The sequence below is a fragment of the Ranitomeya imitator genome, chromosome 4 (genome assembly GCF_032444005.1).
Source record: "Ranitomeya imitator isolate aRanImi1 chromosome 4, aRanImi1.pri, whole genome shotgun sequence".
Classification (NCBI taxonomy): Eukaryota; Metazoa; Chordata; class Amphibia; order Anura; family Dendrobatidae; genus Ranitomeya; species Ranitomeya imitator.
Window position 1 is genome coordinate 411930101 of NC_091285.1, and position 26248 is coordinate 411956348.

The window sequence follows — 26248 nt, forward strand, 5'->3', positions numbered from 1 at the left end:
CAAATTACTTTACGTCCTACATAATGCGCCAGTTTGGATTCCACGTGGGAAATTCCGGCAGATTAATGCTCTTTTTAGAAGCCTGATATGGGGGAGGCGGTACCCACGTATTCGCCTGGAGACGCTTCAGCGACCCAAGGAAGATGGAGGATTGGCTTTACCCAATCCTGAGTTATATTTTCTTGCAGCCCAGAGCCAGCATTTGAAGGGCTGGGCGCGGGGAGCGTCTACCAGTGCGGTACAACACTTGATGGAGAGGGTGACAAACCGAAGACCGGTGGCGCAGTGTCTGGAGGATGGCTCCTTGGGAGTATTGGGGAAATTATACCCAACTATGTTTTTGATACATAAATTATGGACCAGACTGCGACATATTCGGGGGGTTACGGGGCTGACTAAATTTACACCGATATGGCTTAATAATAATTTGGTTGAGTTTGCGGCTCTTGGAGTGCTGGCGGAGTGGCAGGCCAAAGGAATCCACTTGGTGGCTCAGATAATTCAACAACAAGGATTAAAGTCCTTTTCGCAGCTGCAGGGGGAGTTTGGATTGAGACCGACTGGGGAGTATCAATATGCTCAGATGAAACATGCCTTTAAAGCGCAAAACAAGGGCGGTGGTATTGAGATCCAGGAGGACATAGTTCTGGAATACGTATGTGGGGAAGGGTCCACAAGGGGAGTCATTACCACCCTTTATAAGGACCTTCTACATGCATATTTACTAGACTTCCCTCTAAAAGCGAGAGCGAAATGGGAAAGAGATTTAGGCCCAATGGAGGATGAAACCTGGGAGTCGGTGTTGGAGTGGGTTCCACGAGTGTCACTGAGCGAGCCGTATAGACTATCGCAGCTGTACATCTTGCACAGAGTCTATAAATCACCGGAAGTGTTGCACAGAGCGGGGTTGCGTGCTGACTCTGAATGCCCGAGATGTAGGACTGAGAATGCAGGAATATATCACATGATGTGGACATGTCCAAGACTGGTTGCTTTCTGGTTGGTGGTAATGAGCCGTGTGGAAGGGGCGTATAAATGCAGAGTGCCGAGAGATCCGATAGTGTGTATACTGGGACATGTAGAGGAAATTAGAGTGGATAACACCTGGAAGATAGCAATAGCTAGGCTATTATATATGGCAAGGAAGGTAATAGCAAGGAACTGGATCAAGGATGAGCCGCCTACAAGGGGTGAATTCCTGAAATATGTTAAACATGGTCTCAATTTGGAAAAGGGGGTATACAAAAGACGTGGGAAAATAGAAACGTTTGATAAAATGTGGTCTCCGTGGCTCGAGCTGGGATAGTAGGTATGGGTAATGGGAGGATGAGGGCCTCTGAAAGGAAGAGAGTGCTAAAGAACAAGCGGACATAAGTGATTCAAATGGCTCAAAGAGCCATCAATACTGGTAACAAAGTATAACTGGGTATGAGCTGTCAGGGGAGGGGGAGGTTTGGGTTTTGTTGGGATTGTTGGGGGTTTGGAAAATGTAAAATTTTGTAATATACTGGAAAATGCATAAATTGTATTGTTCATATTCGCTTTCAATAAAAATCTATTTAAAAAAAAAAAAAAAAAAAAGTATATCGGTGCAACCTCCCCCAGATGAAGCAGTAAATGCGAAACGCGATTCAGGTGGGGGTGGCTGTCTGCATAATAAGAATATCTGCAGTATTATTATGATCTTGTTTTTCTTGATATCTGTTGTATTTATTTTATATAGAGATGTAGAAAAGTTTACCTTGACACATAGTGCACCATCTTGATGAGTTAGATAATCTTCATAACGTGTCACAGAAGGTTAAGATAATTCAACATTGCACAAGTTATTGAATGGTGTCAGTTTAGGTGTGAAATTATAATGTTTTTTGCGCCGTGATAACCTACTGCAGTATTATCTGTTTTAAGTTTAACTTAGCTACGTCTGTATAGTATTGGGGTTTGTCACTACGGGTCCATTACTATAATGTGACATCAATATACTTACCTAAAAGGGAACCTGTCACCTGAAAAAAAACTATTAGCTAGTAGCTGTGGATACTCTATCACTTCCTCCGGATGTCAGATTTGTCTGAAGGAGAGAAAAGTGAAGCCAGCGCTACTTGGCCTCAGGGATCGCGTGACAGTGTGGCACTGGAGGTAAAGATAAGAGTTATTACTTTACTGGTCAGAAACGTAGGGATTGAGGTGGGCATATCAGAATAGTGGACAACCCCTTTAAATACAATATAGGTGATACTATTAATTTAATATAAATTGAATTTATAAACAGGATTAAAGATCCTTGTGCATGTTATATATTTAAAGGGCTGTGAGGCAATGACTGGTGTTACATGTAGGGCTTGCTGTGTGTTCCCCCCAGAATGCGCAAGGAGGCGTATTGAGGCCATGAGAGTGCATTGTAGTCGCACGTGAGGCAGAGGTTGCAAAGCAGGCTAAATAAAGTAAGTATAGGTCTTGGACATGCTATTTGGCCAAGGCAGATGTAGGGAAAACCTGCTCTGGGCTTTTGTGTTTTGAAACGGACTACAGGATGGTAGTTGTGTAGTCCGTTTCATTCCTGGCTGAATTTTCCATGTGGCTGAAGGCCATAGGTTGCTAGTTAAAAACTCTGCAGTATAGGGTTTGGGTGTGTCAGGTTAAGTGTCTGTCTGGTGTTTGGAGGAGTACAGAGCTGAAGGTTTTGAAGCGCTCCACCTGTGTGAGGCAACACAGGCCAGGGGAGCCAAACAGCCAAGGCAGCTGAGAAGCCTGGCACCCACAGCATACACAGTGGTGCAGTCGCCCACGGTAACTAGTCAGAGGTAGACTGGCGTGTTTAGTGACTGTAATCAGGGGATATGGTTCCCGGCTGTGATCCTGAGGATATCGTGTGCTGTGTTATTGAGAGTTGAACATTAAAGAGACTTTTGTGTTGGAACTTTGCTGGGTCACTGCCTCATCACTGCATAGGGTGCTACCGCTGGAGTACAGGGCCCATTAAATTGTAGAATTTGTCTCTAATAAGAGGTATAAAATAGCGTAAATGAAGCTTCAGAGTAAACTTAGAATAACTTTCTGTTTGCTGGGGGTCTGACCCAGAAATCCCGAGCGGAGATTTGAAAGCTGGGCTGAATGTAGGGAGGTCAAGCATGCACACCTCTGCTCAATTAATTATCAATGTGTCTGCTGGAAATACCCAACATTGTACTATGCATGCTCGGCCTCTGCTCAATTCTTTATGTGTCTGCTGGAAATAGCCAACACTGTTCTACATATGCTCGGCCTCTGCTCAATTCTTTATCTACTGCATGTGTCTGCTGGAAATAGCCAAAACTGTACTACGGATGCTCAGCCTCTGCTCCATTAAATTGAGGTTCTGCCGAGTCACTATTTTCAGGATCACTGGGATTGCAGTGACGAAACCCCCCATAATCAGTAAGTTATTTGCCATTCTATGGATAGGGAATAACTGGCAACCTTAGGAAAATCCCTCTTAAAACATTACTTATAGAAGAAAGGTTGACAATATAGAAGCAAAAAAAAAAAAGAAAGAAAGAAAAGCAATAAACCACACTAGTCTGTGGCCTATAGAAGGTTGATTGCTTCTTATAGGCTGTGCATTTTAAAATGAAATTCTTGGTCAGTGTAACTCACCGTTTGCAAAAGGCAGATGTTTTCCCGTAGAGACCCAATGCATCCACAAAATGTAATAAGGAACATTAAAACGCCAACCGCTATGAGGAGTAAAGCAGGGTCCACAGCAAGACATGCCATAGCAGCCTCTGTAGAGGAGTTACAAACACAGTATTAGCATAGGAACATAATTTTTTTTAAACTCTTTTTATTGAAAAATAACAACTGGTGGTGGTGGTGGAAGAGAACAGATGGAGGGTCAACTCAGGAGATAAGGCAAGGGAGGAGGCCCAGCGTCTTCACCTTCAGAAGTATCCCAGGGTGAGATAGGGCGCCCCCTAGTGTTAGGGACAGGGAAGGATCCCCTGGTCCCAGGTCACCAGACAGCTGTGTTGTGACACTATGTTTTCATACGGTATTATATTATTCACAAGTTTCCTCCATTGATTGCCAGTAGGTGCCATTCCCCCCCATCCAGCTCAGTGATATTGCCTTCCTGGCAAGGAATAAAGTCTCACAGAGAAGTATTCTATCGTAGTGTGGCCACATTTCCTCATCCACAATTCCCAATACACAGAGCTCTGGCACACAATCAGTGTCCCAATTATTCTCAGCATCTGTGACACCCATCAAAAGCTAATCTGCCATATTTACATAATTTATATGGGGTTAGGTAAGACTCGTGAAAGATATATAATTATATTAATTTGTTATCCGCGGTTGGTGATACCACCATGTGGGCCTCCAAAGCATCACTCCAGTGTTCTTCAGTCATTGATGGTATCAGTTGTTGCAAGTTGTCCTCCACCGGACGTTGAGTTGATGCAATTTTGGAGTTCAGTAAAAAGGTGTAAAGTGTTGATATCACACCTACGGGGCCCTGGGTAGTGAGTACACCTATTAGCGGGTATCTCGATATTTGCATCCGAGGATGTGGAAACTGGTACGTCATAGCATGTCTCATTTGCAGTCATCTATAAAAGTCTCTGTGAGGAACACCATATTTTGTATGAATCTGATCGGATGTTAATAAAGTTTAATTTTCTAAAACTTTATCAAATGTTGTTATGTAATAACTTTTCTAGAATGTTGGATCTTGTAATATTTTAAGGTGTGGAAGCTCGGGATTATCCCACCTAATTGATCAGTGAATGTCAAAATATGTTTACTTTCCTTCCAAATCTGTATCACAAATCTATGCGCAAGCAATAAGCCTTGTGGTGGTTTATAGGACCCTTCCAGTATTGCCTATACTGAATTCCCATTCAAAAACTACAAAATACAAGCTTCTCCATTAGGGCCCCTTCTCACTTGCGAGAAATACGTCCGAGTCTCGCAGATTAAAACCCTGCAAAGGCGCCAGCACTCCAGAGTGGAGAGTGCAGCTCCATGTATTCCTATGCGGCCACATGCTCCGCTCTGAAGTGCCGGCGCCAGAGCAAGGTTCTAACCTGCGAGCCTCGGACGTATTTCTCGCAAGTGAAAAGGAGTCCTTAGTCGTATTGTCACCACTTAACCAACTCTTTAAAATAACAGAGTTGACCAGCTAGATAGTATAAGGCTATGTGCACGAATTGCGGATTTTGATGTGGATCCGCAGTGTTTTTGGACCAGCGGAATTGCATCAAATCCGCAATGCAGTGCACTACCAATGTTAGTCAATGGGAAATCAAGAATTGGTGTGCACATGCTGCGGAAAAATCTGTTCGGATTCGCAGCGTTTTATTTTCCGCAGCATGTCAATTCTTTTTGCGGATCTGCAGCGTTTCTGCACCCTTTGACTTCCATTGAGTCAGTCAAATCCGCAGCAAAACCGCAGGTGTAAAAAGATTTGCAGTTTTACTGCGGAGTTGCTTGCAAATAACGCTGCAGATAGGGAGGAGGAAGAGTGTGTGGGCGGAGACTATGTGTGAGGGGAAAAGATGTGTGTGTCAGTGTACGGGTGTCTGTATGCATCTGTGTGTGTCTGCAGGGGGTCTGCTGGTGTGTGCTGTGTCTGCGGGGGGTCTGCTGGTGTGTTTCGTGCATAGGCAGGCATCGTCCGATGGGACTACTTGTCCCATCCGGCTATGTTTGCTACAGTGACAGCATTAGCCGATGATGGTGCATAGGCAGCCTCAATAGTAAAAAAGTTGGTCACACAGGGTTAATAGCAGCGTTAATGGAGTGCGTTACATTACACCGCGGCATAACGCGGTCCATTAGCGCTGCCATTAACCCTGTGTGAGCGCTGACTGGAGGGGAGTACGGAGCGGGCACTGACTGCGGGGAGGATGGAGCGGCCATGTTGCCACCGGACTGCGCCCGTCGCTGATTGGTCGTGGCAATGGTCGTGGGCGTTTTGCCACGACCAATCAGCGACTTGGATTCCATGACAGACAGAGGCCGCGACCAATGAATATCCTTGACAGACAGAATGACAGACAGACAGAAAGACGGAAGTGACCCTTAGACAATTATATAGTAGATTCCCTGAAAAAGGACAAGAAAACAAAAATTCTGTCGGGGTATGCAAACTTTTGAGCACAACTGTACACATTGGATTAAAGTAGTCTGAACCTGCCAACTTCAGAGGGACCAGCCAACCATCTAATAGGCCTAATGACTGTCCTTCAATGCATGTTGTTGGGCGAGGTGAAGGTCGGGTAGGTGAAATTTATACGCCCAATCTTTTCATTTTCAGAGGAGATAATCCACCAGAGCTGTATACAGTGGCGCTCTCCTCTCTCCATTCAGAACACATGAATATCCAGTTGTGCCGTATATTCATGTGAATGGGGAAGTCCGTACAGACAGCTGTTGGCCATCCTCTCATTTTCTATGTCATGTTTATGGCCAGCCTAACTTGATTTTCTCCCTTTTATTGCTGGTTTTGCGCCAATAGTTAGCCACTATATATATATAATTGTCTACTCCAAGGGGTACTTCTGTCTGTTTGTCTGTCTGCAACTTCTGTAACGGAAATCCGGCATCAACAGGCTTAGTCCGGCCGCGAATTGGCCCCTCCCTACTCTCCTCCAGTCAGTGCCCCCTTCCTACTTTCCTCCAGTCAGCGCCAGTGTGTCGCCCCATCCTGGACCAACTTTTTACTATTGATGCTGCCTATGCAGCATCAATAGTAAAAAGATATAATGTTAAAAATAATTAAAAAAAATTAAAAAATTGTGCTAGTCTCACCTTCCGCAGTCCACCGATGCGCGCGATACTGTCGCCAGCTTCCGCTCCCAGTGATGCATTACGAAATTACCCAGATGACTTAGCGGTCTCGCGAGACTGCTAAGTCATCTGGGTAATTTTGCAATGCATCACTGCGAGTGGAAGCTGGCGGCAGCATCGCGCGCATCGGCACAGCTTCGCTGGACGCCGGAGGGTGAGTATATAACTATTTTTTATTTAATTTTTTTAACAGGGATATGGTGCCCACACTGCTATGTACTATGTGGGCTGTGTTATATACTGCGTGGGCTGTGTTATATACTGCGTGGCTGCTATATACTACGTGGCCTGTGTTATATACTGCGTGGGCTGTTATATACTGTGTGGCCTGCGTTATATACTGCGTGGCCTGCGTTATATACTGCGTGGCCTGCGTTATATACTGCGTGGCCTGCGTTATATATTACATGGGCTGTGTTATATACTACATGGCTGTGCTATATACTACTTGGCTGTGCTATATACTACGTGGGCTGTGCTACATACTACGTGGGCTGTGCTACATACTACGTGGGCTGTGTTATATACTGCATGGGCTGTGTTATATACTGCATGGGCTGTGTTATATACTGCATGGGCTGTGTTATATACTGCATGGGCTGTGCTATATACTACGTGGCTGCTATATACTACGTGGCTGTGCTATATACTACGTGGCTGCTATGTACTACGTCGCGGTGCTATATACTATGTGGTTGTGCTTTATACTATGTGGCTGTGCTATATACTACGTGGCTGTGCTATATACTACGTGGCTGTGCTATATACTACGTGGCTGTGTTAAGCTAAACGTACATACATATTCTAGAATACCCAATGCGTTAGAATCGGGCCACCATCTAATATATCTTACGTCAGTAGTGCTCAACAGTCTTTAGCTAGTTTCCCGTCTTAGAGTATGTGTATTTTATTCTTCACATTCTGTTAGGAAGCAAGGAAGAGCACATAATGAGCTTACCGGCATGTTTCATTAGCCGTGCATAGACTCCAATAGCCACCATCACCATGGAAATTACCTGGAAAGACATAAAATAGATTAATGAAATATACAGGGTGGAGCGCGGTAATTTGCTTTTTTGCACTGCATGCTGTGGCGGCACTGTCGGTCGAAGAGAGGGGAGAGTGGGTGTGGCTTACAGTGGCTGATGGGAGATTTGTATTCCTCTGCCTTTCAGTTGCCATCATGCAGTGGACACGTGAGGAGAGGTCATTTTGTGTTGAAACGTATTTTTCAAATGCCCACTCGATCATTGCAGTGCAGCGTGCTTTTCGTTTACAATTCGCTGTTCCTCCACGCGGACGTGTTCCTGGACGGCAATCAATTGTAAATTGGGTGAATGCATTCAGAACAGCAGGGAATGTGTCATGTGTACGAAGGGGACCCGAGAGAAGGATTACAACACCACAAAACATCGAGAGAGTTAGAGCAGCAGTACTGCAATCTCTGAAACGCTCTACTCGGAAGCAATCATTTGCTCTTGGCATTTCAAGACGTTCTCTCCACCGGATTCTTCATGATGAACTGAATTTTCACCCGTATAAAATGTGCGTGGTCCAACATTTGTCAGCATGGGACTATTTGACACGGCGGACCTCTTGTGAAGACATGTTAGCAACGATACCCCGATATCCCAACAGGATGGTGCCACTGCACACACAGCGAGGGTTACCATGAATTGTTTGAGGCAAATGTTTCCTGGACGGCTTATCTCTTTGAGGGGAGATGTGAACTGGCCAGCACGCTCACCAGATTTAGCCCCATGGGATTTTTTCCTTTGGGGTTACCTGAAGTCTAAGGTGTATATCAACCGTCCCAACACCTTGGAAGACCTAAGGAACAATATTGAAGCTGAAATTGGCAGAATACCAGTGGACATGCTTGTTAGAGTTCATGAAAACTTCAGAAAACGTATGCAGCAGTGTGTGGATAGCGAAGGTCGACATTTGCCAGATACACTATTTAAAACCATGTAATTTAAAAATTCCATTACTGTTCAGTATAATTAAAATATAAAATAAATTTTTCTAATGATCATAATTTTTTTATTTCATTCCCAAATCAGCAAATTACCGCGCTCCACCCTGTAGTTCCTGGCAGCCAGTACATTGTCTACAGAAACAGTCATTTTCATTATAAAAAGCTCCAAAGAGTATTCTTATGAAGCGAGTGTGTCATTAATAATAATGTGTGTATATTTAAAAGTTGTAAGGTTGAAATGAGACAGAAGGCCATCGAGTATAATCTATATCTAACATATTGATCCAGAGGAAAGCAAAAGCCCTGTGAGAAAGATAATTGCCCCAAATTAAGCGAAAATTACTTCATGACTGTACATGTGGCAATCAGACTAGTTTCCTGGATTAAGATCAATGTCCAATCACAGAATCTAGTACCCAGAACGCTTAATATTCTACTTTTCGACAAAGGTATTTTCCAGCCCTACTTGTACTTTTTCAGTACATCAATCATTACAACTTCATGTGGTAGAGAGCTCCATAAAACTATATTTTTGTCAGTAGCATCTATGCCTCTTCTAACACGACTCATGATTACATATGCTGGTCTGGTACTGGTCACTGAAGTTGAGCTTACTGTAAACCAGTATACCCTAGGCTTTTTCAGGGTCAGTTTTACCCAGAGTTTTACAATTTACTACATGATTATGTATTTTATTTAATTGCACCTAGTGCGTAACTTTACATATATCTACATTAAAGGGAACCCGTCACCCCCCAGGCTTTTGTAACTAAAAGAGCCACCTCGTGCAGCACTAATGCTGAATTTTGTCAAGGTGGCTCTTTTAGTTCGGGTCCCTGCCACTGCTGAAATAATCGCTTTTATAATTTGTCCCTGATGCCTTGAAATAGACCTGGGGGCATGTCTTTTCCCCCAGACAGAAACGCCTCCCAGCCGTCACTCAGGGCCTTTGCATGTCGGGCTCCGCCTCCTCTGCCTTCATTAGCGTCTCACACGGGGGCTCCCGGATTTACCGCCTTGTCAGTGACCACCATGGTGCGTCCCTCGCTTCCCAGACGACCTTCCGCGGTCAGAGCAGCAGCAGCAACAGCGACCACTTTGAAGAAGTGAACATGCAGCAGTCGCCCGTGTGTTCTGCTGCGGCCCCCCAGTTTTAAGCGTGCCCTAAAAACTCATTTGTTCAGATTGGCCTACCGCCTCGACGCATTAACCTAACTATCCCTGTGTGGCCCATTAAAAAAAAAAAAAAAAAAAAGACAAACAAAAAAAACCTTAAACCATAATCAGGTTCCTCGCATCATGTTCTCATACACTTCATGCAATTAATAGCCTCTGTGTCTGTACTGCTACATACTTAGGCAGTTAACTGGTTCATGCAGCTGTACATGAACACCCGAGCCTTACACTATGGCTGGTCCGAACAACTAAAGCAATTGTTACCATCCACCTCTCGTGTCTCCCCTTTTCCTCATAGTTTGTAAGCTTGCGAGCAGGGCCCTCACTCCTCTTGGTATCTACGGTATTTTGAACTGTGATTTTTGTTATGCTGCAACGTCTATTGTCTGTACAAGTCCCCTATAGAATTTGTAAAGCGCTGCGGAATATGTTGGCGCTATATAAATAAAATTATTATTTTTAATTATTTTTAGTGAGATACTCCTGGATAGCATCTCTTAACAAAAACTCAAAAGATTTTGCCCACAATAAAGGTTAAACTTACAGGTCTACAGTTTACGGTTCAATTTTTTTTACCCCTTTTTGAATATTGGCACCAAATTTGCCAGTCCTGTAGTACAGAACCTATTATGAATTCCAGGTGATTTTCCTACTTTGGTGTTTTTTTATACGACGTCGTACTTTACGTACTTTCAGTTGGGTTAAGCAGATGACAATCAATGGGTAAATTATGGTACCCTTGATCATTTCATCTGTCATGGAATTTTCTTGTACAAATACTGTAGAGAAAAGTCATTTAGAAGATGGTCTTTCCGTCTTCCACCATGTTACCCATATTATTTTTGAGGGGGCCACAACACTATACTTATTGAGTCCCCTCAAGAATATTTTGTAATTCTTTTTACTTTCTTTGACAATGAGTCTCACTGTCTCAATATTTGCTGCCTTGACTTTTTTTTTTATATATACACAATTTATTCTTGTCTATATACTTATTTAATACTCCGCCACTAACCTCTTGCTATACTTATCTAAATGCTTTCTTTCTGTCATTTATTGCGCCCCTTACAGCTCTACTTTTAGACATCATTTTCCTCCTATTTCTAGCTTTTCTTATTTCCACAGGGTGTATATTGAGCACAGGTTCTATTATTATTAATAACCTGTTTCATTTGATGGACCTGCAGGTTTCTGCTTCTCAATTTATAGCATGGTAGTTTAAGTCCCCATAATAATTGATTCTACCTGATTTGCTCCCTCGTCTACAGTATTTGCTTTCTGAGGATATTTTCTGCCACTTCTATTACATTTGGATACTTACATCAAGCCCCAATCAGTATTGTATTATTCTTTATATTTATATACACACAGATTCCGGAGACACTTATTTCTCTCCCTTATCTCTTGCGTTCTTTCTGGTGTAGCAAAGGTAATATTTCAGTGACTACTAACTTAACTGTCCTTCAACTAACAGCTTAGATCCTTAAAATCCTTTCAAGGACCTTCCATCCAATATGACCGCTAGGTCCTCAGCCGCTAATTATGTTTTTCAGAGTGAAACCTATCTGGTGGAAATCATACAGTGTCTGATACACACTGCAGGTTGGTCACAGAGTATGTATCAGCTGTCAGGTTGCCATTAACTTTTAATATCCCCGTCAGCTCTCTCCAAGACATGGATTTATACAGTAGTTAGCTGCTCACCTCCATCCCCCTCAGCTAACTGAGCTGCTCTTATAAATCTTGCCCTTATCAATCCAGTGTAGAATTGTGATCCCAGCACCCTACGTCATCACTGCTCTCACTGTCCGGAGATGGGTGCTTGTTTACCTGCACTGCTACATATGGAAATGCAGTGATAGACTAAGAACAAACCACTGCCAGCTGCATGTCTTACAGAACAACTTGTACGGAGCTTTACAGTTCTACTAATATTAATAATCACCAAAACTGTCACTCGAGGAGGAGTGCCCGCCCTGCTATAGAACCTAAAAAAACACTAAGGAGACTGGATGGCTCTGAGCAGCTCAAGGGACAACGTCAGCATACCCATTTAATATAGATTTTTGTGCAAAATCCAGAGCTCAGCAATGCACCAAAGCACAGGCCAAGCTGCAAATCATTAACCAGGGACTTGTGACTGGATGTTTCCAAACCTTTAGCTTACTTCCCAAATGTGATAGAACCCTCTGTGACTACTAAAGTTAATTAGCATTCAGCCCATGTACACAGAGGTCTCTGCATTAATTCTAGTCCTTATTGAAGGTACAGCCAGTTCTTTTTAATCCTGTGACATTGAGCAAGATCATTTTCGACTTTTCTGAGACAAATATTTTTAAGATGAAATCTAGTATATAATTGTCTAAGGGTCACTTCCGTCTGTCTGTCTGTCTGTCTTTCTGTCTGTCACGGATATTCACAAATATTTGGGGGTCCATTTGGATAGCAAACTGGACTGGAGATGCCACTCAGAGTTTGTCTACAAGAAGGGGATGAGCAGATTGTATTTCCTAAGGAAACTGAGGTCTTTTAATGTGTGCAGCAAAATGTTAGAAATGTTCTACCAATCTGTGGTGGCAAGTGCCATCTTTTTTGCAATCACGTGCTGGGGTAGTAGTGTGCGGGCCTCTGATGCTAATAAGCTGAATAAGATTATCAAGAAGGCAAGTTCTGCTGTGGGCTGCAATCTGGACTCTTTTGGGGAGGTAGTGGAGAGAAGAACTCTGAGAAAGTGTATGGCAATTATGAACAATAATGCAGATCCATTATATGAGCTATTCATGAGACAGAAGAGCACCTTCAGTAACCGGCTAATACTTCTGAGGTGTAAGAAGGAAAAATATAGGAAATCGTTTGTGCCAACTGCCATGGGAATGTACAATAACAACATTAGGGTTAAACCACCAAGGTGAAAGTCTACTTATTTCTCTACATTTCAGTTCACTCGTTGTGTATGTCCTATTCTAATGTATAATGTATAATGTTCTTCTGTCAACAAACTGTCATGTCAACTATGTAATTCCTTTATGATTTTTATGATTTAAGTTGTGCTGCTGTGATACCATAATTTCCCACGGGATCAATAAAGTGTATCGTATCGTATCATATCGTATTCATTGGTCGCGGCCTCTGTCTGGCAAAACAGCCACGACCAATCAGCAACGAGTACAGTCCGGAAGAAAGTGGCCGCTCCTTACTCCCCCGCAGTCAGTGCCCGGCGCCCGCATACTCCCCTCACCGCTCACACAGGGTTAATGACGGCGGTAACGGACCGTGTGATGCCGCGGGTAACGCACTCCGTTACCGCCGCTATTAACCCTGTGTGTCCCCAACCGTTTACTATTGATGCTGCCTGTGCGGTATCAATAGTAAAAACAATGTAATGTTAAAAATAATAATAAAAAAATAACAAAAAAACCTGCTATACTCACCCTCTGTTGTCCGCTGAGCCGCTCGCGCCTGCCGCCATCTTCCGTTCCCAGCGATGCATTGCGAAATTACCCAGAAGACTTAGCGGTCTCGCGACTGCTAAGTCATCTGGGTAATTTCGCAATGCATCCTGGGAACGGAAGATGGCGGCAGCCGCGCGCCTATCGCCGGAGCTCCGCTGGATCCCAGGATGTGAGTATATAACTATTTTTTATTAACAGGGATCTGGTGCCCACACTGCTGTATACTACGTGGGCTGTGTTACATACCGCGTGGCTCTGTGCTGTATACTACATAGGCAGTGTTATATACTATGTGGGCTGTGTGATATACTCCGTGGGCTGTGCTATATATTACAAGGCCACTGTTCTATAATGCGTGGGCTGTGCTATATACTACGTGACTGGGCAATATACTACGTGACTGGGCAATATACTACGTGACTGGGCAATATACTACGTGACTGGGCAGTATACTACGTGACTGGGCAGTATACTACGTGACTGGGCAGTATACTACGTGACTGGGCAATATACTACGTGACTGGGCAATATGCTACGTGACTGGGCAATATGCTACGTGACTGGGCAATATACTACGTCACTGGGCAATATACTACGTCACTGGGCAATATACTACGTCACTGGGCAATACACTACGTGTCTGGGCAATATACTACGTGACTGTGCTGTATACTACGTCGCTGTGCAATATACTACGTCGCTGGGCAATATACTACGTCACTGGGCAATATACTACGTCACTGGGCAATATACTACGTGGCTGTGCTGTATACTATGTGACTGGGCAATATACTACGTCACTGGGCAATATACTACGTCACTGGGCAATATACTACGTCACTGGGCAATATACTACGTCACTGGGCAATATACTACGTGGCTGTGCTGTATACTACGTCGCTGTGCTGTATACTACATCGCTGTGCAATATACTACGTGGCTGGGCAATATACTACGTGGCTGGGCAATATACTACGTCGCTGTGCTGTATACTACGTCGCTGTGCTGTATACTACGTCGCTGTGCAATATACTACGTCACTGGGCAATATACTACGTAACTGGGCAATATACTACGTCACTGGGCAATATACTACGTGGGCTGTGCAATATACTACGTGGACATGCATATTCTAGAATACTCGATGCGTTAGAATCGGGCCACCATCTAGTGTTTATATAATGTTCCTGAGTGGCAGTGTCATAGAGGTCCTGTTGTGTATAAATGTGGTACTTCAGATTTGGTGTTTATACTAAGCCTTGAGTCTTGAAATTTTGTTATTTATTACCATCTTTTCTGTTAGCCATTAAAATATGCCAGAAATATGCAAATTGTCTCTAGAAGAGGAAGAGGACTAGAACTCCAGTGCCACCTACTGGAAGTAACAATTCTAACAGTCAATGTCGACCCTTTAACGAGCCTTGTCACATGACTTAGGATAAAAGCCACACCAGAATCTCAATTTGCAGACACTGTTTTTAGTTTCAGCAGACATGGATGCAAAACCCCTATCCCCTCCTATTCTGAAAAGTTACCTAAAACTACTGCCATGTTTTTGTAACCTTCAATATTTCTGAGAAGAACCAGTGCAAATACATTGCTTTGAGAAAGTATTCATATTCAGTGAACTTTTCCACATTTTTTTCATGTTAAACCCACAAACTTAAATGTACGGTATTTTATTGGGATTTTATGTGATAAACCAACACAAAGTACCAAGTATTTGTGAAGTGTAAATTAAATGATACATGGTTTTCTAAATTTTAAAATATATATCTGAAAATTGTGACATGCATTTTTATTCCGTTCCCCCTTCTGTCCACTCCCCCTCTCCAGAGTCAATACTTTATTGGACCATCTTATATCAGATTCTCAACAGGATTTAGTTCTAGACTGTGACAGGCCCATTCAAACACATGAATATGCTTTAGGGTATGTGCACACGATGCAGATTTAGTGCAGAACTGCAGCAGATTTTTCTGCAGCAGAAACGCTGCAGAACTGCACTGTGATGTACAGTACAATGTAAATCAATGTGAAAAAAAATCTGTGCACATGGTGCAGAAAAATCTGCGCAGAAACGCTGCAGATTTCAAAGAAGTGCATGTCACTTCTTTTGTGCAGTTCTGCAGCGTTTCTGCACCCCTCCATAATAGAAATCCATTGGTAAAAAAACGCATCAAAAACGCATCAAAAATGCACAAAAAACGCACCTGCGGATTCTGCCAGGAGATGCAGATTTTATGCAGAAAATTCTGCACCAAATCTGCATCGTGTGCACACAGCCTTAATCCAAACCCTTCCATTGTAGCTCGGGCAGTATATCTAGGGTCATGCTGGAAAGTGAACCTATGCTCCAGTCTTAAAGGGAACCTGTCACTCCCCCCCCCCCCCTACCCCAGGCGTTTGTAACTAAAAGAGCCACCTTGTGCAGCACAAATGCTTTCTGACAAGGTGGCTCTTTTAGTTATGATGCCTGCAAACGCTGAAATAAACGTTTATAAAATGTACCCCCTCATACCCTGAAATCGCCAGGGAGACGGGACTTTCCTTCCAAATCAGACGCAGCACAGCCGTCACTCTGGGCCTGTGCGCGCCGCCTCCTCTTGCATCATTATCGTCCGCAGCGCCTGTGCATTAAGTTTTTTTTGGGGGGGCGTGCGCAGTTGCGCTGCCCTTTGTACTTACAGCGCAGGCGCCAAGGACGATAATACAGCAAGAGGAGGCGGGCCCGGCGCCCACAGGCTCGGAGTGACGGCTGTGCTGCGTCTGATTAGGAAGGAAAGTCCTGTCTCCCTGGCAATTTCAGGGTATGAGGGGGCACATTTTATAAACGCCTATTTCAGCATGTGCAGGCATCATAACTAAAAGAGCCACCTTGTCAGAATGCAGCATTTGAGCTGCATAAGGTGGCTCTTTTAGTTACAAATGCCTGGGAGGGGTGACAGGTTCCCTTTAAGTCTTTCGAAGCCTCTAACAGGTATTCTTCCAGGATTGTCCGTATTTTGCTCCATCTTCCCATTACCTCATATCAGCTTCTCTGTCCCTTTTGTAGAAAAGCACCCAACAGCATGATGCTGCCACCATGTCTGACTGTGGGGATATTGTTTCCATGGTTAGTTTTCCTACACACATACAGCATTTTGCATTTAGATCAAAAAGATCTACTTTGGTCTCATGTGACCAGAGCACTTTCTTGCACATGCTAGCTGGCTTTTTACAAACTGCAAATGCTTTTAAAATCAGTTTTCTTTTTGCCATTCTTCCATGAAGGTCAGATTTGTGGGGAACATGACTAGTAGTTATCTTGTCCAGATACTACAACCCGAACTGTAGATCTCGGCAGCTCCTCCAGAGTGACCATGGACCTCTCATTTGCTTCTCTAATTAGTGTTCTTCTTGCTTGGGATGTAAGTTTAGGTGGATAGCCATGTATTGGTAGGACACACCAATAAGTAATGTTCTTAAACAAACCTCGTAGGCCTTCGCAGACGAGCTGTAGTTATACAGAGAACAAATGACACACAGTTGGACTCAATTTACTAATTATGTGACTTCTGGAGGCAACAGGTCACTACTTAGGGGTATCAAACTACAGGGGATAGATACAAATGCATTAGAAAACCCATGTACAGTATCATTTCCTCTACACTTCACAAATACTCACTCCTTTGTGTTGGTATATCTCATAAAATCACAATAAAATACATTTAACTTTGCGGGTGTAAAGTGAAAAAAAAAATTGAAAAAGTTCAAAGGGTATGAATTAGTGATGAGCGAATATACTCGTTGCTCGGGTTTTCCCGAGCACGCTCGGGTGGTCTCTGAGTATTTGTTAGTGTTTGGAGATTTTGTTTTCCTTGCCTCAGCTAGATGATTTGCGACTAATAGACAGCTTGATTACATGTGGGGATTCCCTAGCAACCAGGCAACCCCCACATGTACTCAGGCTGGCTAATAGCTGTAAATCAAGCAGCTGAATCAATAAAAAACAATCTCCGAGTAGTCATAAATACTCGGAGATCACCCAAGCGTGCTCCGGAAAACCTGAGCAACGAGTACACTCGCTCATCACTAGTATGAATACTTTTCAAAACACTGTAAGTTGCATCTATTTTTGATTTGTGACGAGGTCAAATATTTGCCCAGATTTTTCCTGTTGCAGAAACACCATTACATTCAAGAGATATAGATCGCCATTGTAATTAGGGGAATTTAACTCTCTGGATTTACCTTAAATAGTTTACAGTTTAAGACCGGCGTCACACTGGCGTTTTAAACGGCCGAGTGCAATGCGATGGAAAAAAAAAAAAAATTGCATTGCACTCGGACCAATGTGAAGCTATGGGGCAGCTCCCAGCAGCCGACTTTTTGTCGGCCGTTTTCCTCAGTCCGAGACAATCGCAGCATGCTGTGATTGTCTCGGACCGAGGAAAACTTTCAGCTCACTCGCAACCATATAAGCCTATGGGTGCGAGCGAGACAGCGCACACCACTCGGATATCATCCGAGTGATGTGCGTTATAAGCGGACACCAGCAATGGAGGAGATGGAGAAATTCATTTCTCCGCCTCCTCCGCAGCTGTGCTCCGATCCTCCCTGTGCGAGAGAATCGGAGCACAGACGCATGACACTCGGTTCCTCCTCTGCTGCGAGAAGGAGCAGAGTTTCATTAGCCTATCGCATCCGATGATCTCGCATCGGATGCAATACGCCAGTGTGATGCCGGCCTTGAGGACTCGCTCACATAAGAGTATAACACCGCTGAGTGCTATGAGATGTTTTGTTGGATCGCACGCAGACCAGTGCTATTCTATGGGGAAGCTCAGATTTGCGATTATTTTCTCATGCTGCGCTTGCCTCTGAGAATTGGATCACAGGCACCCATGCAAGTCCATGGGTGTGCGTGACACATTGGACTGCACTTGGATGTTATCTGAGTACAGTCAGATTACCGTGGATGCCGACAGTGGAGGAGATGGAGAAATTACTTTCTTCGTCTCCTCCGCACCTGTGTTGCGATTCTCTCATGCGAGAGGGTCGGCGCACAGAGCACTGACACTCGGATCAGACTCTGACAGAGCTTGAGCCAAGTGTCATTTGCATAGTCGTCCCCGATTCTCTCACACAGGCCAATGTGACCCCGGCCTAAGGCTACTTCTTAGGGCAGTCCCACACGTCTAGATAATTCCGGTACCGGAAAAAAAAAAAAATAAAAAAAAAAAAAAAATCGGTACCGGAATTATCCGTGTCCGTGTGCCCCTGCGTTTATGTGGCACATCAGTGTGGCACACGTGTGCCGCCCGTGTGCCCACTGGGTACCACATGGAGCATGCAGGAGACAGCGCTAAAGTTTAGTGCTGTCCCCTGCATCGTGCTGAAACCGCGATTCATATCTTCTGTGCAGCAGCGTTTGCTGCAGAGAAGATATGAATAATCCATTTTTTTTAAAGTTTATCGTGTATAAAATAAAGGTCCATGTCCCCACCCCCTGTGCGCCCCCCCCCCCCCCCGCTGTTCTGAAAATACTCACCCAGCTCCCTCGTTGGCTGTCGCTGCTTCCTCTCCTGGCCGCACCTTCTACTGTATGCGGTCACGTGGGGCCGCTCATTTACAGTAATGAATATGCGGCTCAACCCCTATGGGAGGTGGAGCCGCATATTCATGACTAATCGGCGGCCCCACATGACCGCATACAGTAGAAGGTGCGGCCAGGAGAGGAAGCAGCGACAGCCAACGAGGGAGCTGGGTGAGTATTTTCAGAACAGCGGGGGGGTGCACAGGGGGTGGGGGACATGGACCTTTATTTTATACACGATAAACTTAAAAAAAAAAATGGATTATTCATATCTTCTTTACAGCAAACGCTGCTGCACAGAAGATATGAATCGCGGATTCAGCACCATGTGGGGGGGGACAGCGCTTACTGAAGCGCTGTCTCCTGCACGGCACACGGACTGCACACGGACAACGTCCGTGTGCGGTACATGTTTTACACGGACCCATTGACTTTAATGGGTCCGTGTAATATGTGCGCTCCCACGAACACTGACATGTCTCCGTGTTTGGCACACGGAGACACGGTCCGCAAAAAATCAATGACATCTGCACAGATGCATTGATTTTAATGCGTCTACGTGTGTCAGTGGCTCCGGTACGTGAGGAAACGGGCACCTCACGTACCGGAGCCACTGACGTGTGAAACCGGCCTTAGGAATATGATGGAGTAAACTTCATTTAAAATATTTAGCAACTGGTACATAAGAACAATGCAATGAAAAAAAAATGAGGCCATAACCCAATGATCCCATGTGTATCACTTACACAGCTGGAATACATGGTCATCTGATATTGTTCTCACCTCCATGGAAAGAAGAATCAACAGTGCTAGGACCCATCCAGGGGCCGTTATAGAGAAACGCTGATATGTTCACAGATCATACACATAAAATCAATATTTATTGGTATCAATATAAAAATATACAGAAATAAAAAATTCCCCCCAAAAATTTGACCATATGCAAAGCGATGATAAAAAAAGGCAGGTAGTTCGAGAGGGGCTGTCACCCTATACTGTCCACTAACCTCGCCCTACCTGTCAGCGGAGGTTAGTACCCTCTTGAAACGGAAATGGCACCCCCGCTCCCTGAAGGATACTATGAGACCCTATTAGAATGACACATCAGGGAGAGTAAAGAACACTTGTATACATGTTATACGAGGATGCTAAATAGCCAAACATTGATTCTGGACAATGATCTAGATAAACAGACTAAAATTCAGCACCAAAATCATGCCACTATACAAAATGTACGGCATGTATACAGCTGATGGTAAAACAATTGCAACAAAGCTACATTTGATATACAGCGTTGAATGGTATACCCCAGAAGGCTGGTAACCATAGGTTTTTCTACATACCGGTTATTCAGTATTCAATGATGTAGCAAGTTATACTAAGGTAACAATACCAAAATCATCTTGTTGCAAAGTAATATATGTGCTGAATAAATAACACTGGTAGAACTATATTGTGTGAGATAGGTATCACAAAGTGACATCTCGTAATAAAACACAATAGATCCACAATAGATGAGCAAATGATACTAAACTCACAAGAAAAATACGAAGCGTGCTAAGCGGTTTTCTTCACAACTGGCTCATCAGGAGTACATACTATACACGTTCATTAAGCATAGAATATATGAAAACATTGGGTCACATAGCTCATGAAAATAGTGGTGTTCTTAGGCTATGTTCACCTTTGCGGTTGAGTCCGCAGCGTATCGTCATCGTCCGCAACTGCAAACGCATGATAACGCAGCGGTTTTTTATCTGCACCAGCTTACGCATGACGACAAAAAACCTGCGGCGTTTGCATGCGTTTTTACATGCGTATTTCTTTCTTTGTCCATGCTAATGTCCTTGGATTTTCAGCAGCAAAAATGCAGCAAATAATGATACCTGCGTTTTTGCTGCATTTTTTTTCAACACCCATTCAAGTCAATGGGTGAAAAAATGCAGCAAAAATGCTGAAAGAAGTGACATGTTCTATGTCCAAAAAACGCAGCAAAGCACAAAATACTGATCACACAAAAATCCAATGTGTGTGCATGAGATTTCTGAAATCTCATAGGCTTTGCTGGTATTGTAAAAAGCTGCTGAAAATTAGCATAAAAAACGCAGCAAAAACGCCCTGTGTGAACTTACCCCTAGAGTTGAGTTCAGTGGCCATGTCAATAGTCCGTGACTGCTGGACCATAGCCCTCCTACTACCGGCCAGCTTTCCTGGCGCCTCTTCTGGTTAGTAGGCCTGGTACAGTGTCATGTGTGTGTCATGCCACAACGGTGACACTGGGTCTACTAATCCTGGGTGCCAAGGATGATGAGGGGCAGAGGAGCTGTCTCTCTGGAGTAGAGGTAAAGGCTGTTTGAAAACGACAATCTGTCTCTGCACATTCCTTCATGCCCTGAAGAGCATAGTATTGCTATTTGTCAGTGTTGATCACTATAGTAATATTACACACTTTATAACTAAAGGATATTATATGATACTAGATGGCAGCCCGATTCTAAAGAATCGGGAGTCTAGAATCCATATATACTTGAAATACGGCAGGAGCTTGAAGAGCAACGTCACTGGGCCCGCCTCCACGCAGTAGAAACTTGCTGTGAGGTAAAAATTCAAAAATCACACCAAAATGGCGGGCGGAGTGTGTCACAGTACGGCACGTTTCTGATTGGTCGCTCGCAGCAGGCGGCAACCAATCAGACACTGGACACTGTTGACGTCACTTATCTCCGGACATTAGCTCCGGACATTATCTCCGGACATTAGCTCCGGACAAAGCCACGGAAGTTGGCACAAATTGCAGGAAGTAGTATTCTAGGCAATTATATATAAGATTTCCAGTAATAAGATTGGAAAAATTACAACAAGCATACTTGTGAGAATCTGCAAAAGGAATTGTAAGGTAAGACTTGGATGACAGATATAACTAGTGCCCAATAGACCCGCTGGATTACATTGAGGTCCATCAGGTTCCATTGTGAAAGGATAGTCAGAGTTGCATGCAGTCCATCTATCACACATGCTCATCACCGGCGACCCTGGGCGCAGTGGGGCACACGCCACAGGATGGAGCCCTGAGAGGTCAGTGGGTGCCCTCCCATCTTAGGCTGCCGTCACACTAGCAGGATTTGGTCAGTATTTTACATCAGTATTTGTAGCCAAAACCAGGAGTGGGTGATTACAGACAGATCGTACAGTACAGGCAGATTGTACAGTAGAGATAGATTGTAGATTACAGACAGATCGTACAGTACAGGTAGATTGTACAGTAGAGAGATTGTAGATTACAGGCAGATCGTACAGTACAGGTAGATTGTACAGTAGAGAGATTGTAGATTACAGGCAGATCGTACAGTACAGGTAGATTGTACAGTAGAGAGATTGTAGATTACAGGCAGATCGTACAGTACAGGTAGATTGTACAGTAGAGAGATTGTAGATTACAGGCAGATCGTACAGTACAGGTAGATTGTACAGTAGAGAGATTGTAGATTACAGGCAGATCGTACAGTACAGGTAGATTGTACAGTAGAGAGATTGTAGATTACATGCAGATCGTACAGTACAGGTAGATTGTACAGTAGAGAGATTGTAGATTACAGGCAGATCGTACAGTACAGGTAGATTGTACAGTAGAGAGATTGTAGATTACAGGCAGATCGTACAGTACAGGTAGATTGTACAGTAGAGAGATTGTAGATTACAGGCAGATCGTACAGTACAGGTAGATTGTACAGTAGAGAGATTGTAGATTACAGGCAGATCGTACAGTACAGGTAGATTGTACAGTAGAGAGATTGTAGATTACAGGCAGATCGTACAGTACAGGTAGATTGTACAGTAGAGAGATTGTAGATTACAGGCAGATCGTACAGTACAGGTAGATTGTACAGTAGAGAGATTGTAGATTACAGGCAGATCGTACAGTACAGGTAGATTGTACAGTAGAGAGATTGTAGATTACAGGCAGATCGTACAGTACAGGTAGATTGTACAGTAGAGAGATTGTAGATTACAGGCAGATCGTACAGTACAGGTAGATTGTACAGTAGAGAGATTGTAGATTACAGGCAGATCGTACAGTACAGGTAGATTGTACAGTAGAGATAGATTGTAGATTACAGACAGATCGTACAGTGCAGGCAGATCGTACAGTAGAGATAGATTGTAGATTACAGGCAGATTTAGTACAGGCAGATCGTACAGTAGAGATATTGTAGATTACAGGCAGACCGTACAGTAGAGAGTGTAGATTACAGGCAGATTTAGTACAGGCAGATCGTACAGTAGAGATATTGTAGATTACAGGCAGATCGTACAGTACAGGCAGATCGTACAGTAGAGATAGATTGTAGATTACAGGCAGATTTAGTACAGGCAGATCGTACAGTAGAGATATTGTAGATTACAGACAGATCGTACAGTACAGGCAGATCGTACAGTAGAGAGATTGTAGATTACAGGCAGATTTAGTACAGGCAGATCGTACAGTAGAGATATTGTAGATTACAGGCAGATCGTACAGTACAGGCAGATCGTACAGTAGAGATATTGTAGATTACAGACAGATCGTACAGTAAAGGCAGATCATACAGTAGAGATAGATTGTAGATTACAGGCAGATTTAGTACAGGCAGATCGTACAGTAGAGATATTGTAGATTACAGGCAGATCGTACAGGCAGATCGTACAGTAGAGATATTGTAGATTACAGGCAGATCGTACAGTAAAGATATTGTAGATTACAGACAGATCGTACAGTACAGGCAGATCGTACAGTAGAGATAGATTGTAGATTACAAGCAGATTAAGTACAGGCAGATCGTACAGTAGAGATATTGTAGATTACAGACAGATCGTACAGTACAGGCAGATCATACAGTAGAGATAGATTGTAGATTACAGGCAGATTTAGTACAGGCAGATCGTACAGTAGAGATATTGTAGATTACAGACAGATCGTACAGTACAGGCAGATCGTTCAGTAGAGATATTGTAGATTACAGGCAGATTTAGTACAGGCAGATCGTACAGTAGAGATATTGTAGATTACAGACAGATCGTACAGTACAGGCAGATCGTACAGTAGAGGTAGATTGTAGATTACAGGCAGATTGTACAGTACAGGCAGATCGTACAGTAGAGAGATTGTAGATTACAGGCAGATCGTACAGTACAGGTAGATTGTACAGTAGAGAGATTGTAGAGTACAGGCAGATCGCACAGTACAGGCAGATCGTACAGTAGAGATATTGTAGATTACAGACAGATCGTACAGTACAGGTAGATTGTACAGTAGAGATAGATTGTAGATTACAGGCAGATCGTACAGTACAGGCAGATCGTACAGTAGAGATATTGCAGATTACAGACAGATCGTACAGTACAGGCAGATCGTACAGTAGAGAGATTGTAGATTACAGGCAGATTTAGTACAGGCAGATCGTACAGTAGAGATATTGTAGATTACAGGCAGATTTAGTACAGGCAGATCGTACAGTACAGGCAGATCGTACAGTAGAGATAGATTGTAGATTACAGGCAGATCGTACAGTACAGGTAGATTGTACAGTAGAGAGATTGTAGATTACAGGCAGATCGTACAGTACAGGCAGATCGTACAGTAGAGATAGTGTAGATTACAGGCAGATCGTACATTATAGACAGCTCTCCTGGGAACTGGCAGCAGTGTCACTGAATAGACAGTGGCCACCCCACTGCCCACACCCCTGGGCACAGTCACACGGCAGAGCTTTTCTAGGACTTGTAGTGCCCGAGCTGTGCCCAGGAATGTGGGTGCTCCCATGTGGGGCCATACACAAGTCCAGAGCAGAATAACAACTCACCCAGAAGAGCGTGTTGAAGAAGAAGAGGAGATACTTCACCACGGGACTGACGAAGGAGAAATCCTTCCCGGTGCCCGCTCTCCTCGCCATGGCTGTATTCTCTGCAGCTTCTTGTACCAGAGACCCTAGCACACGAGTACCGGGGAGGGAGCTAATTAAATAAGGGCACAGCGCCCCCTAGCGTTGCCGGTCGCCAGGCTCATTGATCAGACGCAGGTATTTCTGAATGATCCGCGGTCGGACAACGCGCCCGCACTGCCAGCAGCCACCCGCTCCCGCGGCTTATCATTCCACCACAGCGTTTACCTGTCGCTGATTGGCGCTCTGCTCTGCCAGCTGCCTGCTGATTGGTCTTTTCAGCTGTCTATCACAAGCTGAAGACACGGACACCTGAATGAGGTAGTGGCTGGTCAGGAGCGAGCAGCAGGGACGGAGACGAACAACAACATGGGTGTATAACGTCAGACGTGACGGTGTGAAAGCTGAGGAGGCTTCTCTCTGGTCATGGGAAGAGACTTTCTGTGTTCTCGTCTGCGCCGTTGTCCATAACAACCAATGGGCTGTCACAGCTGTTATTGGAAAATGACAGCAGCTGTTGTTGGTTGCCATGGGCAACTGTCCCAGACTCGCTGTCTAGCCTTAGGGTATGTGCACACGATCAGGAATGGCCCAGTGTTTGTTCAGGCTTTGACGCAAGTCACCTGCGGTTTTTACGCATTTTTGAGGCACATGTTTGAACTTGTTATCAGTATAAGGCTATGTGCACACCTTGCGTCGGGTCCCTGCGGGTTCTCCCGCAGCGGATTTGATAAATCTGCAGGGCAAAACAACTGCGGTTCTCCCTGCAGATTTATCGCGGTTTGTTCCGCGTTTTCCGCTGCGGGTTTCCGCCTATACTATTGATGCTGCATATGCAGCAATATGCAGCATCAATAGTAATGTTAAAAATAATAAAAATTGGTTATACTCACCCTCTGATGTCCGGATCTCCTGGGCGCTGCACCCGGCGGTCCGGTTCCTAAGATGCTGTGGGAGAAGGACCCTTCGTGACGTCACGGTCATGTGACCGCGACGTCACCGCAGGTCCTGGTCGCACAGCAACTCTGACCGGACGGCCGCGTGCAGCGCCCAGGAGCTCCGGACATCAGAGGGTGAGTATAACCAGATTTTTTATTTTTTAACCCCAAATATGGTTCCCAGGGCCTGGAGGAGAGTCTCCTCTCCTCCACCCCGGGTACCACCCGCACATTATCCGCTTACTTCCCGCAACGTGGGCACAGCCCCATGCGGGAAGTAAGCGGTTCAATGTATTCCTATGGGTGCAGAATCGCAGCGATTCTGCACAAAGAAGTGACATGCTGCGGGTTGTAAACCGCTGCGTTCCCGCGCGGTT

General features: G+C 44.3%; 1 protein-coding gene across 1 annotated transcript in view; it reads right to left on the reverse strand.

Moving 5' to 3' along the window:
• TSPAN33 (tetraspanin 33) overlaps positions 1 to 25152 on the reverse strand; it is a 73749-nt gene extending 48597 nt beyond the window's left edge. The window contains exons 1-3 of the mRNA XM_069765417.1: positions 24856 to 25152; positions 7790 to 7847; positions 3637 to 3764 (exon numbers count right to left, since the gene is read on the reverse strand). Coding sequence (XP_069621518.1) covers positions 3637 to 3764; positions 7790 to 7847; positions 24856 to 24945 — 276 coding nt within the window. The 5' untranslated portion in view covers positions 24946 to 25152. The remainder of the gene's footprint in view (positions 1 to 3636; positions 3765 to 7789; positions 7848 to 24855) is intronic.
• Positions 25153 to 26248: the final 1096 nt, after the last annotated feature.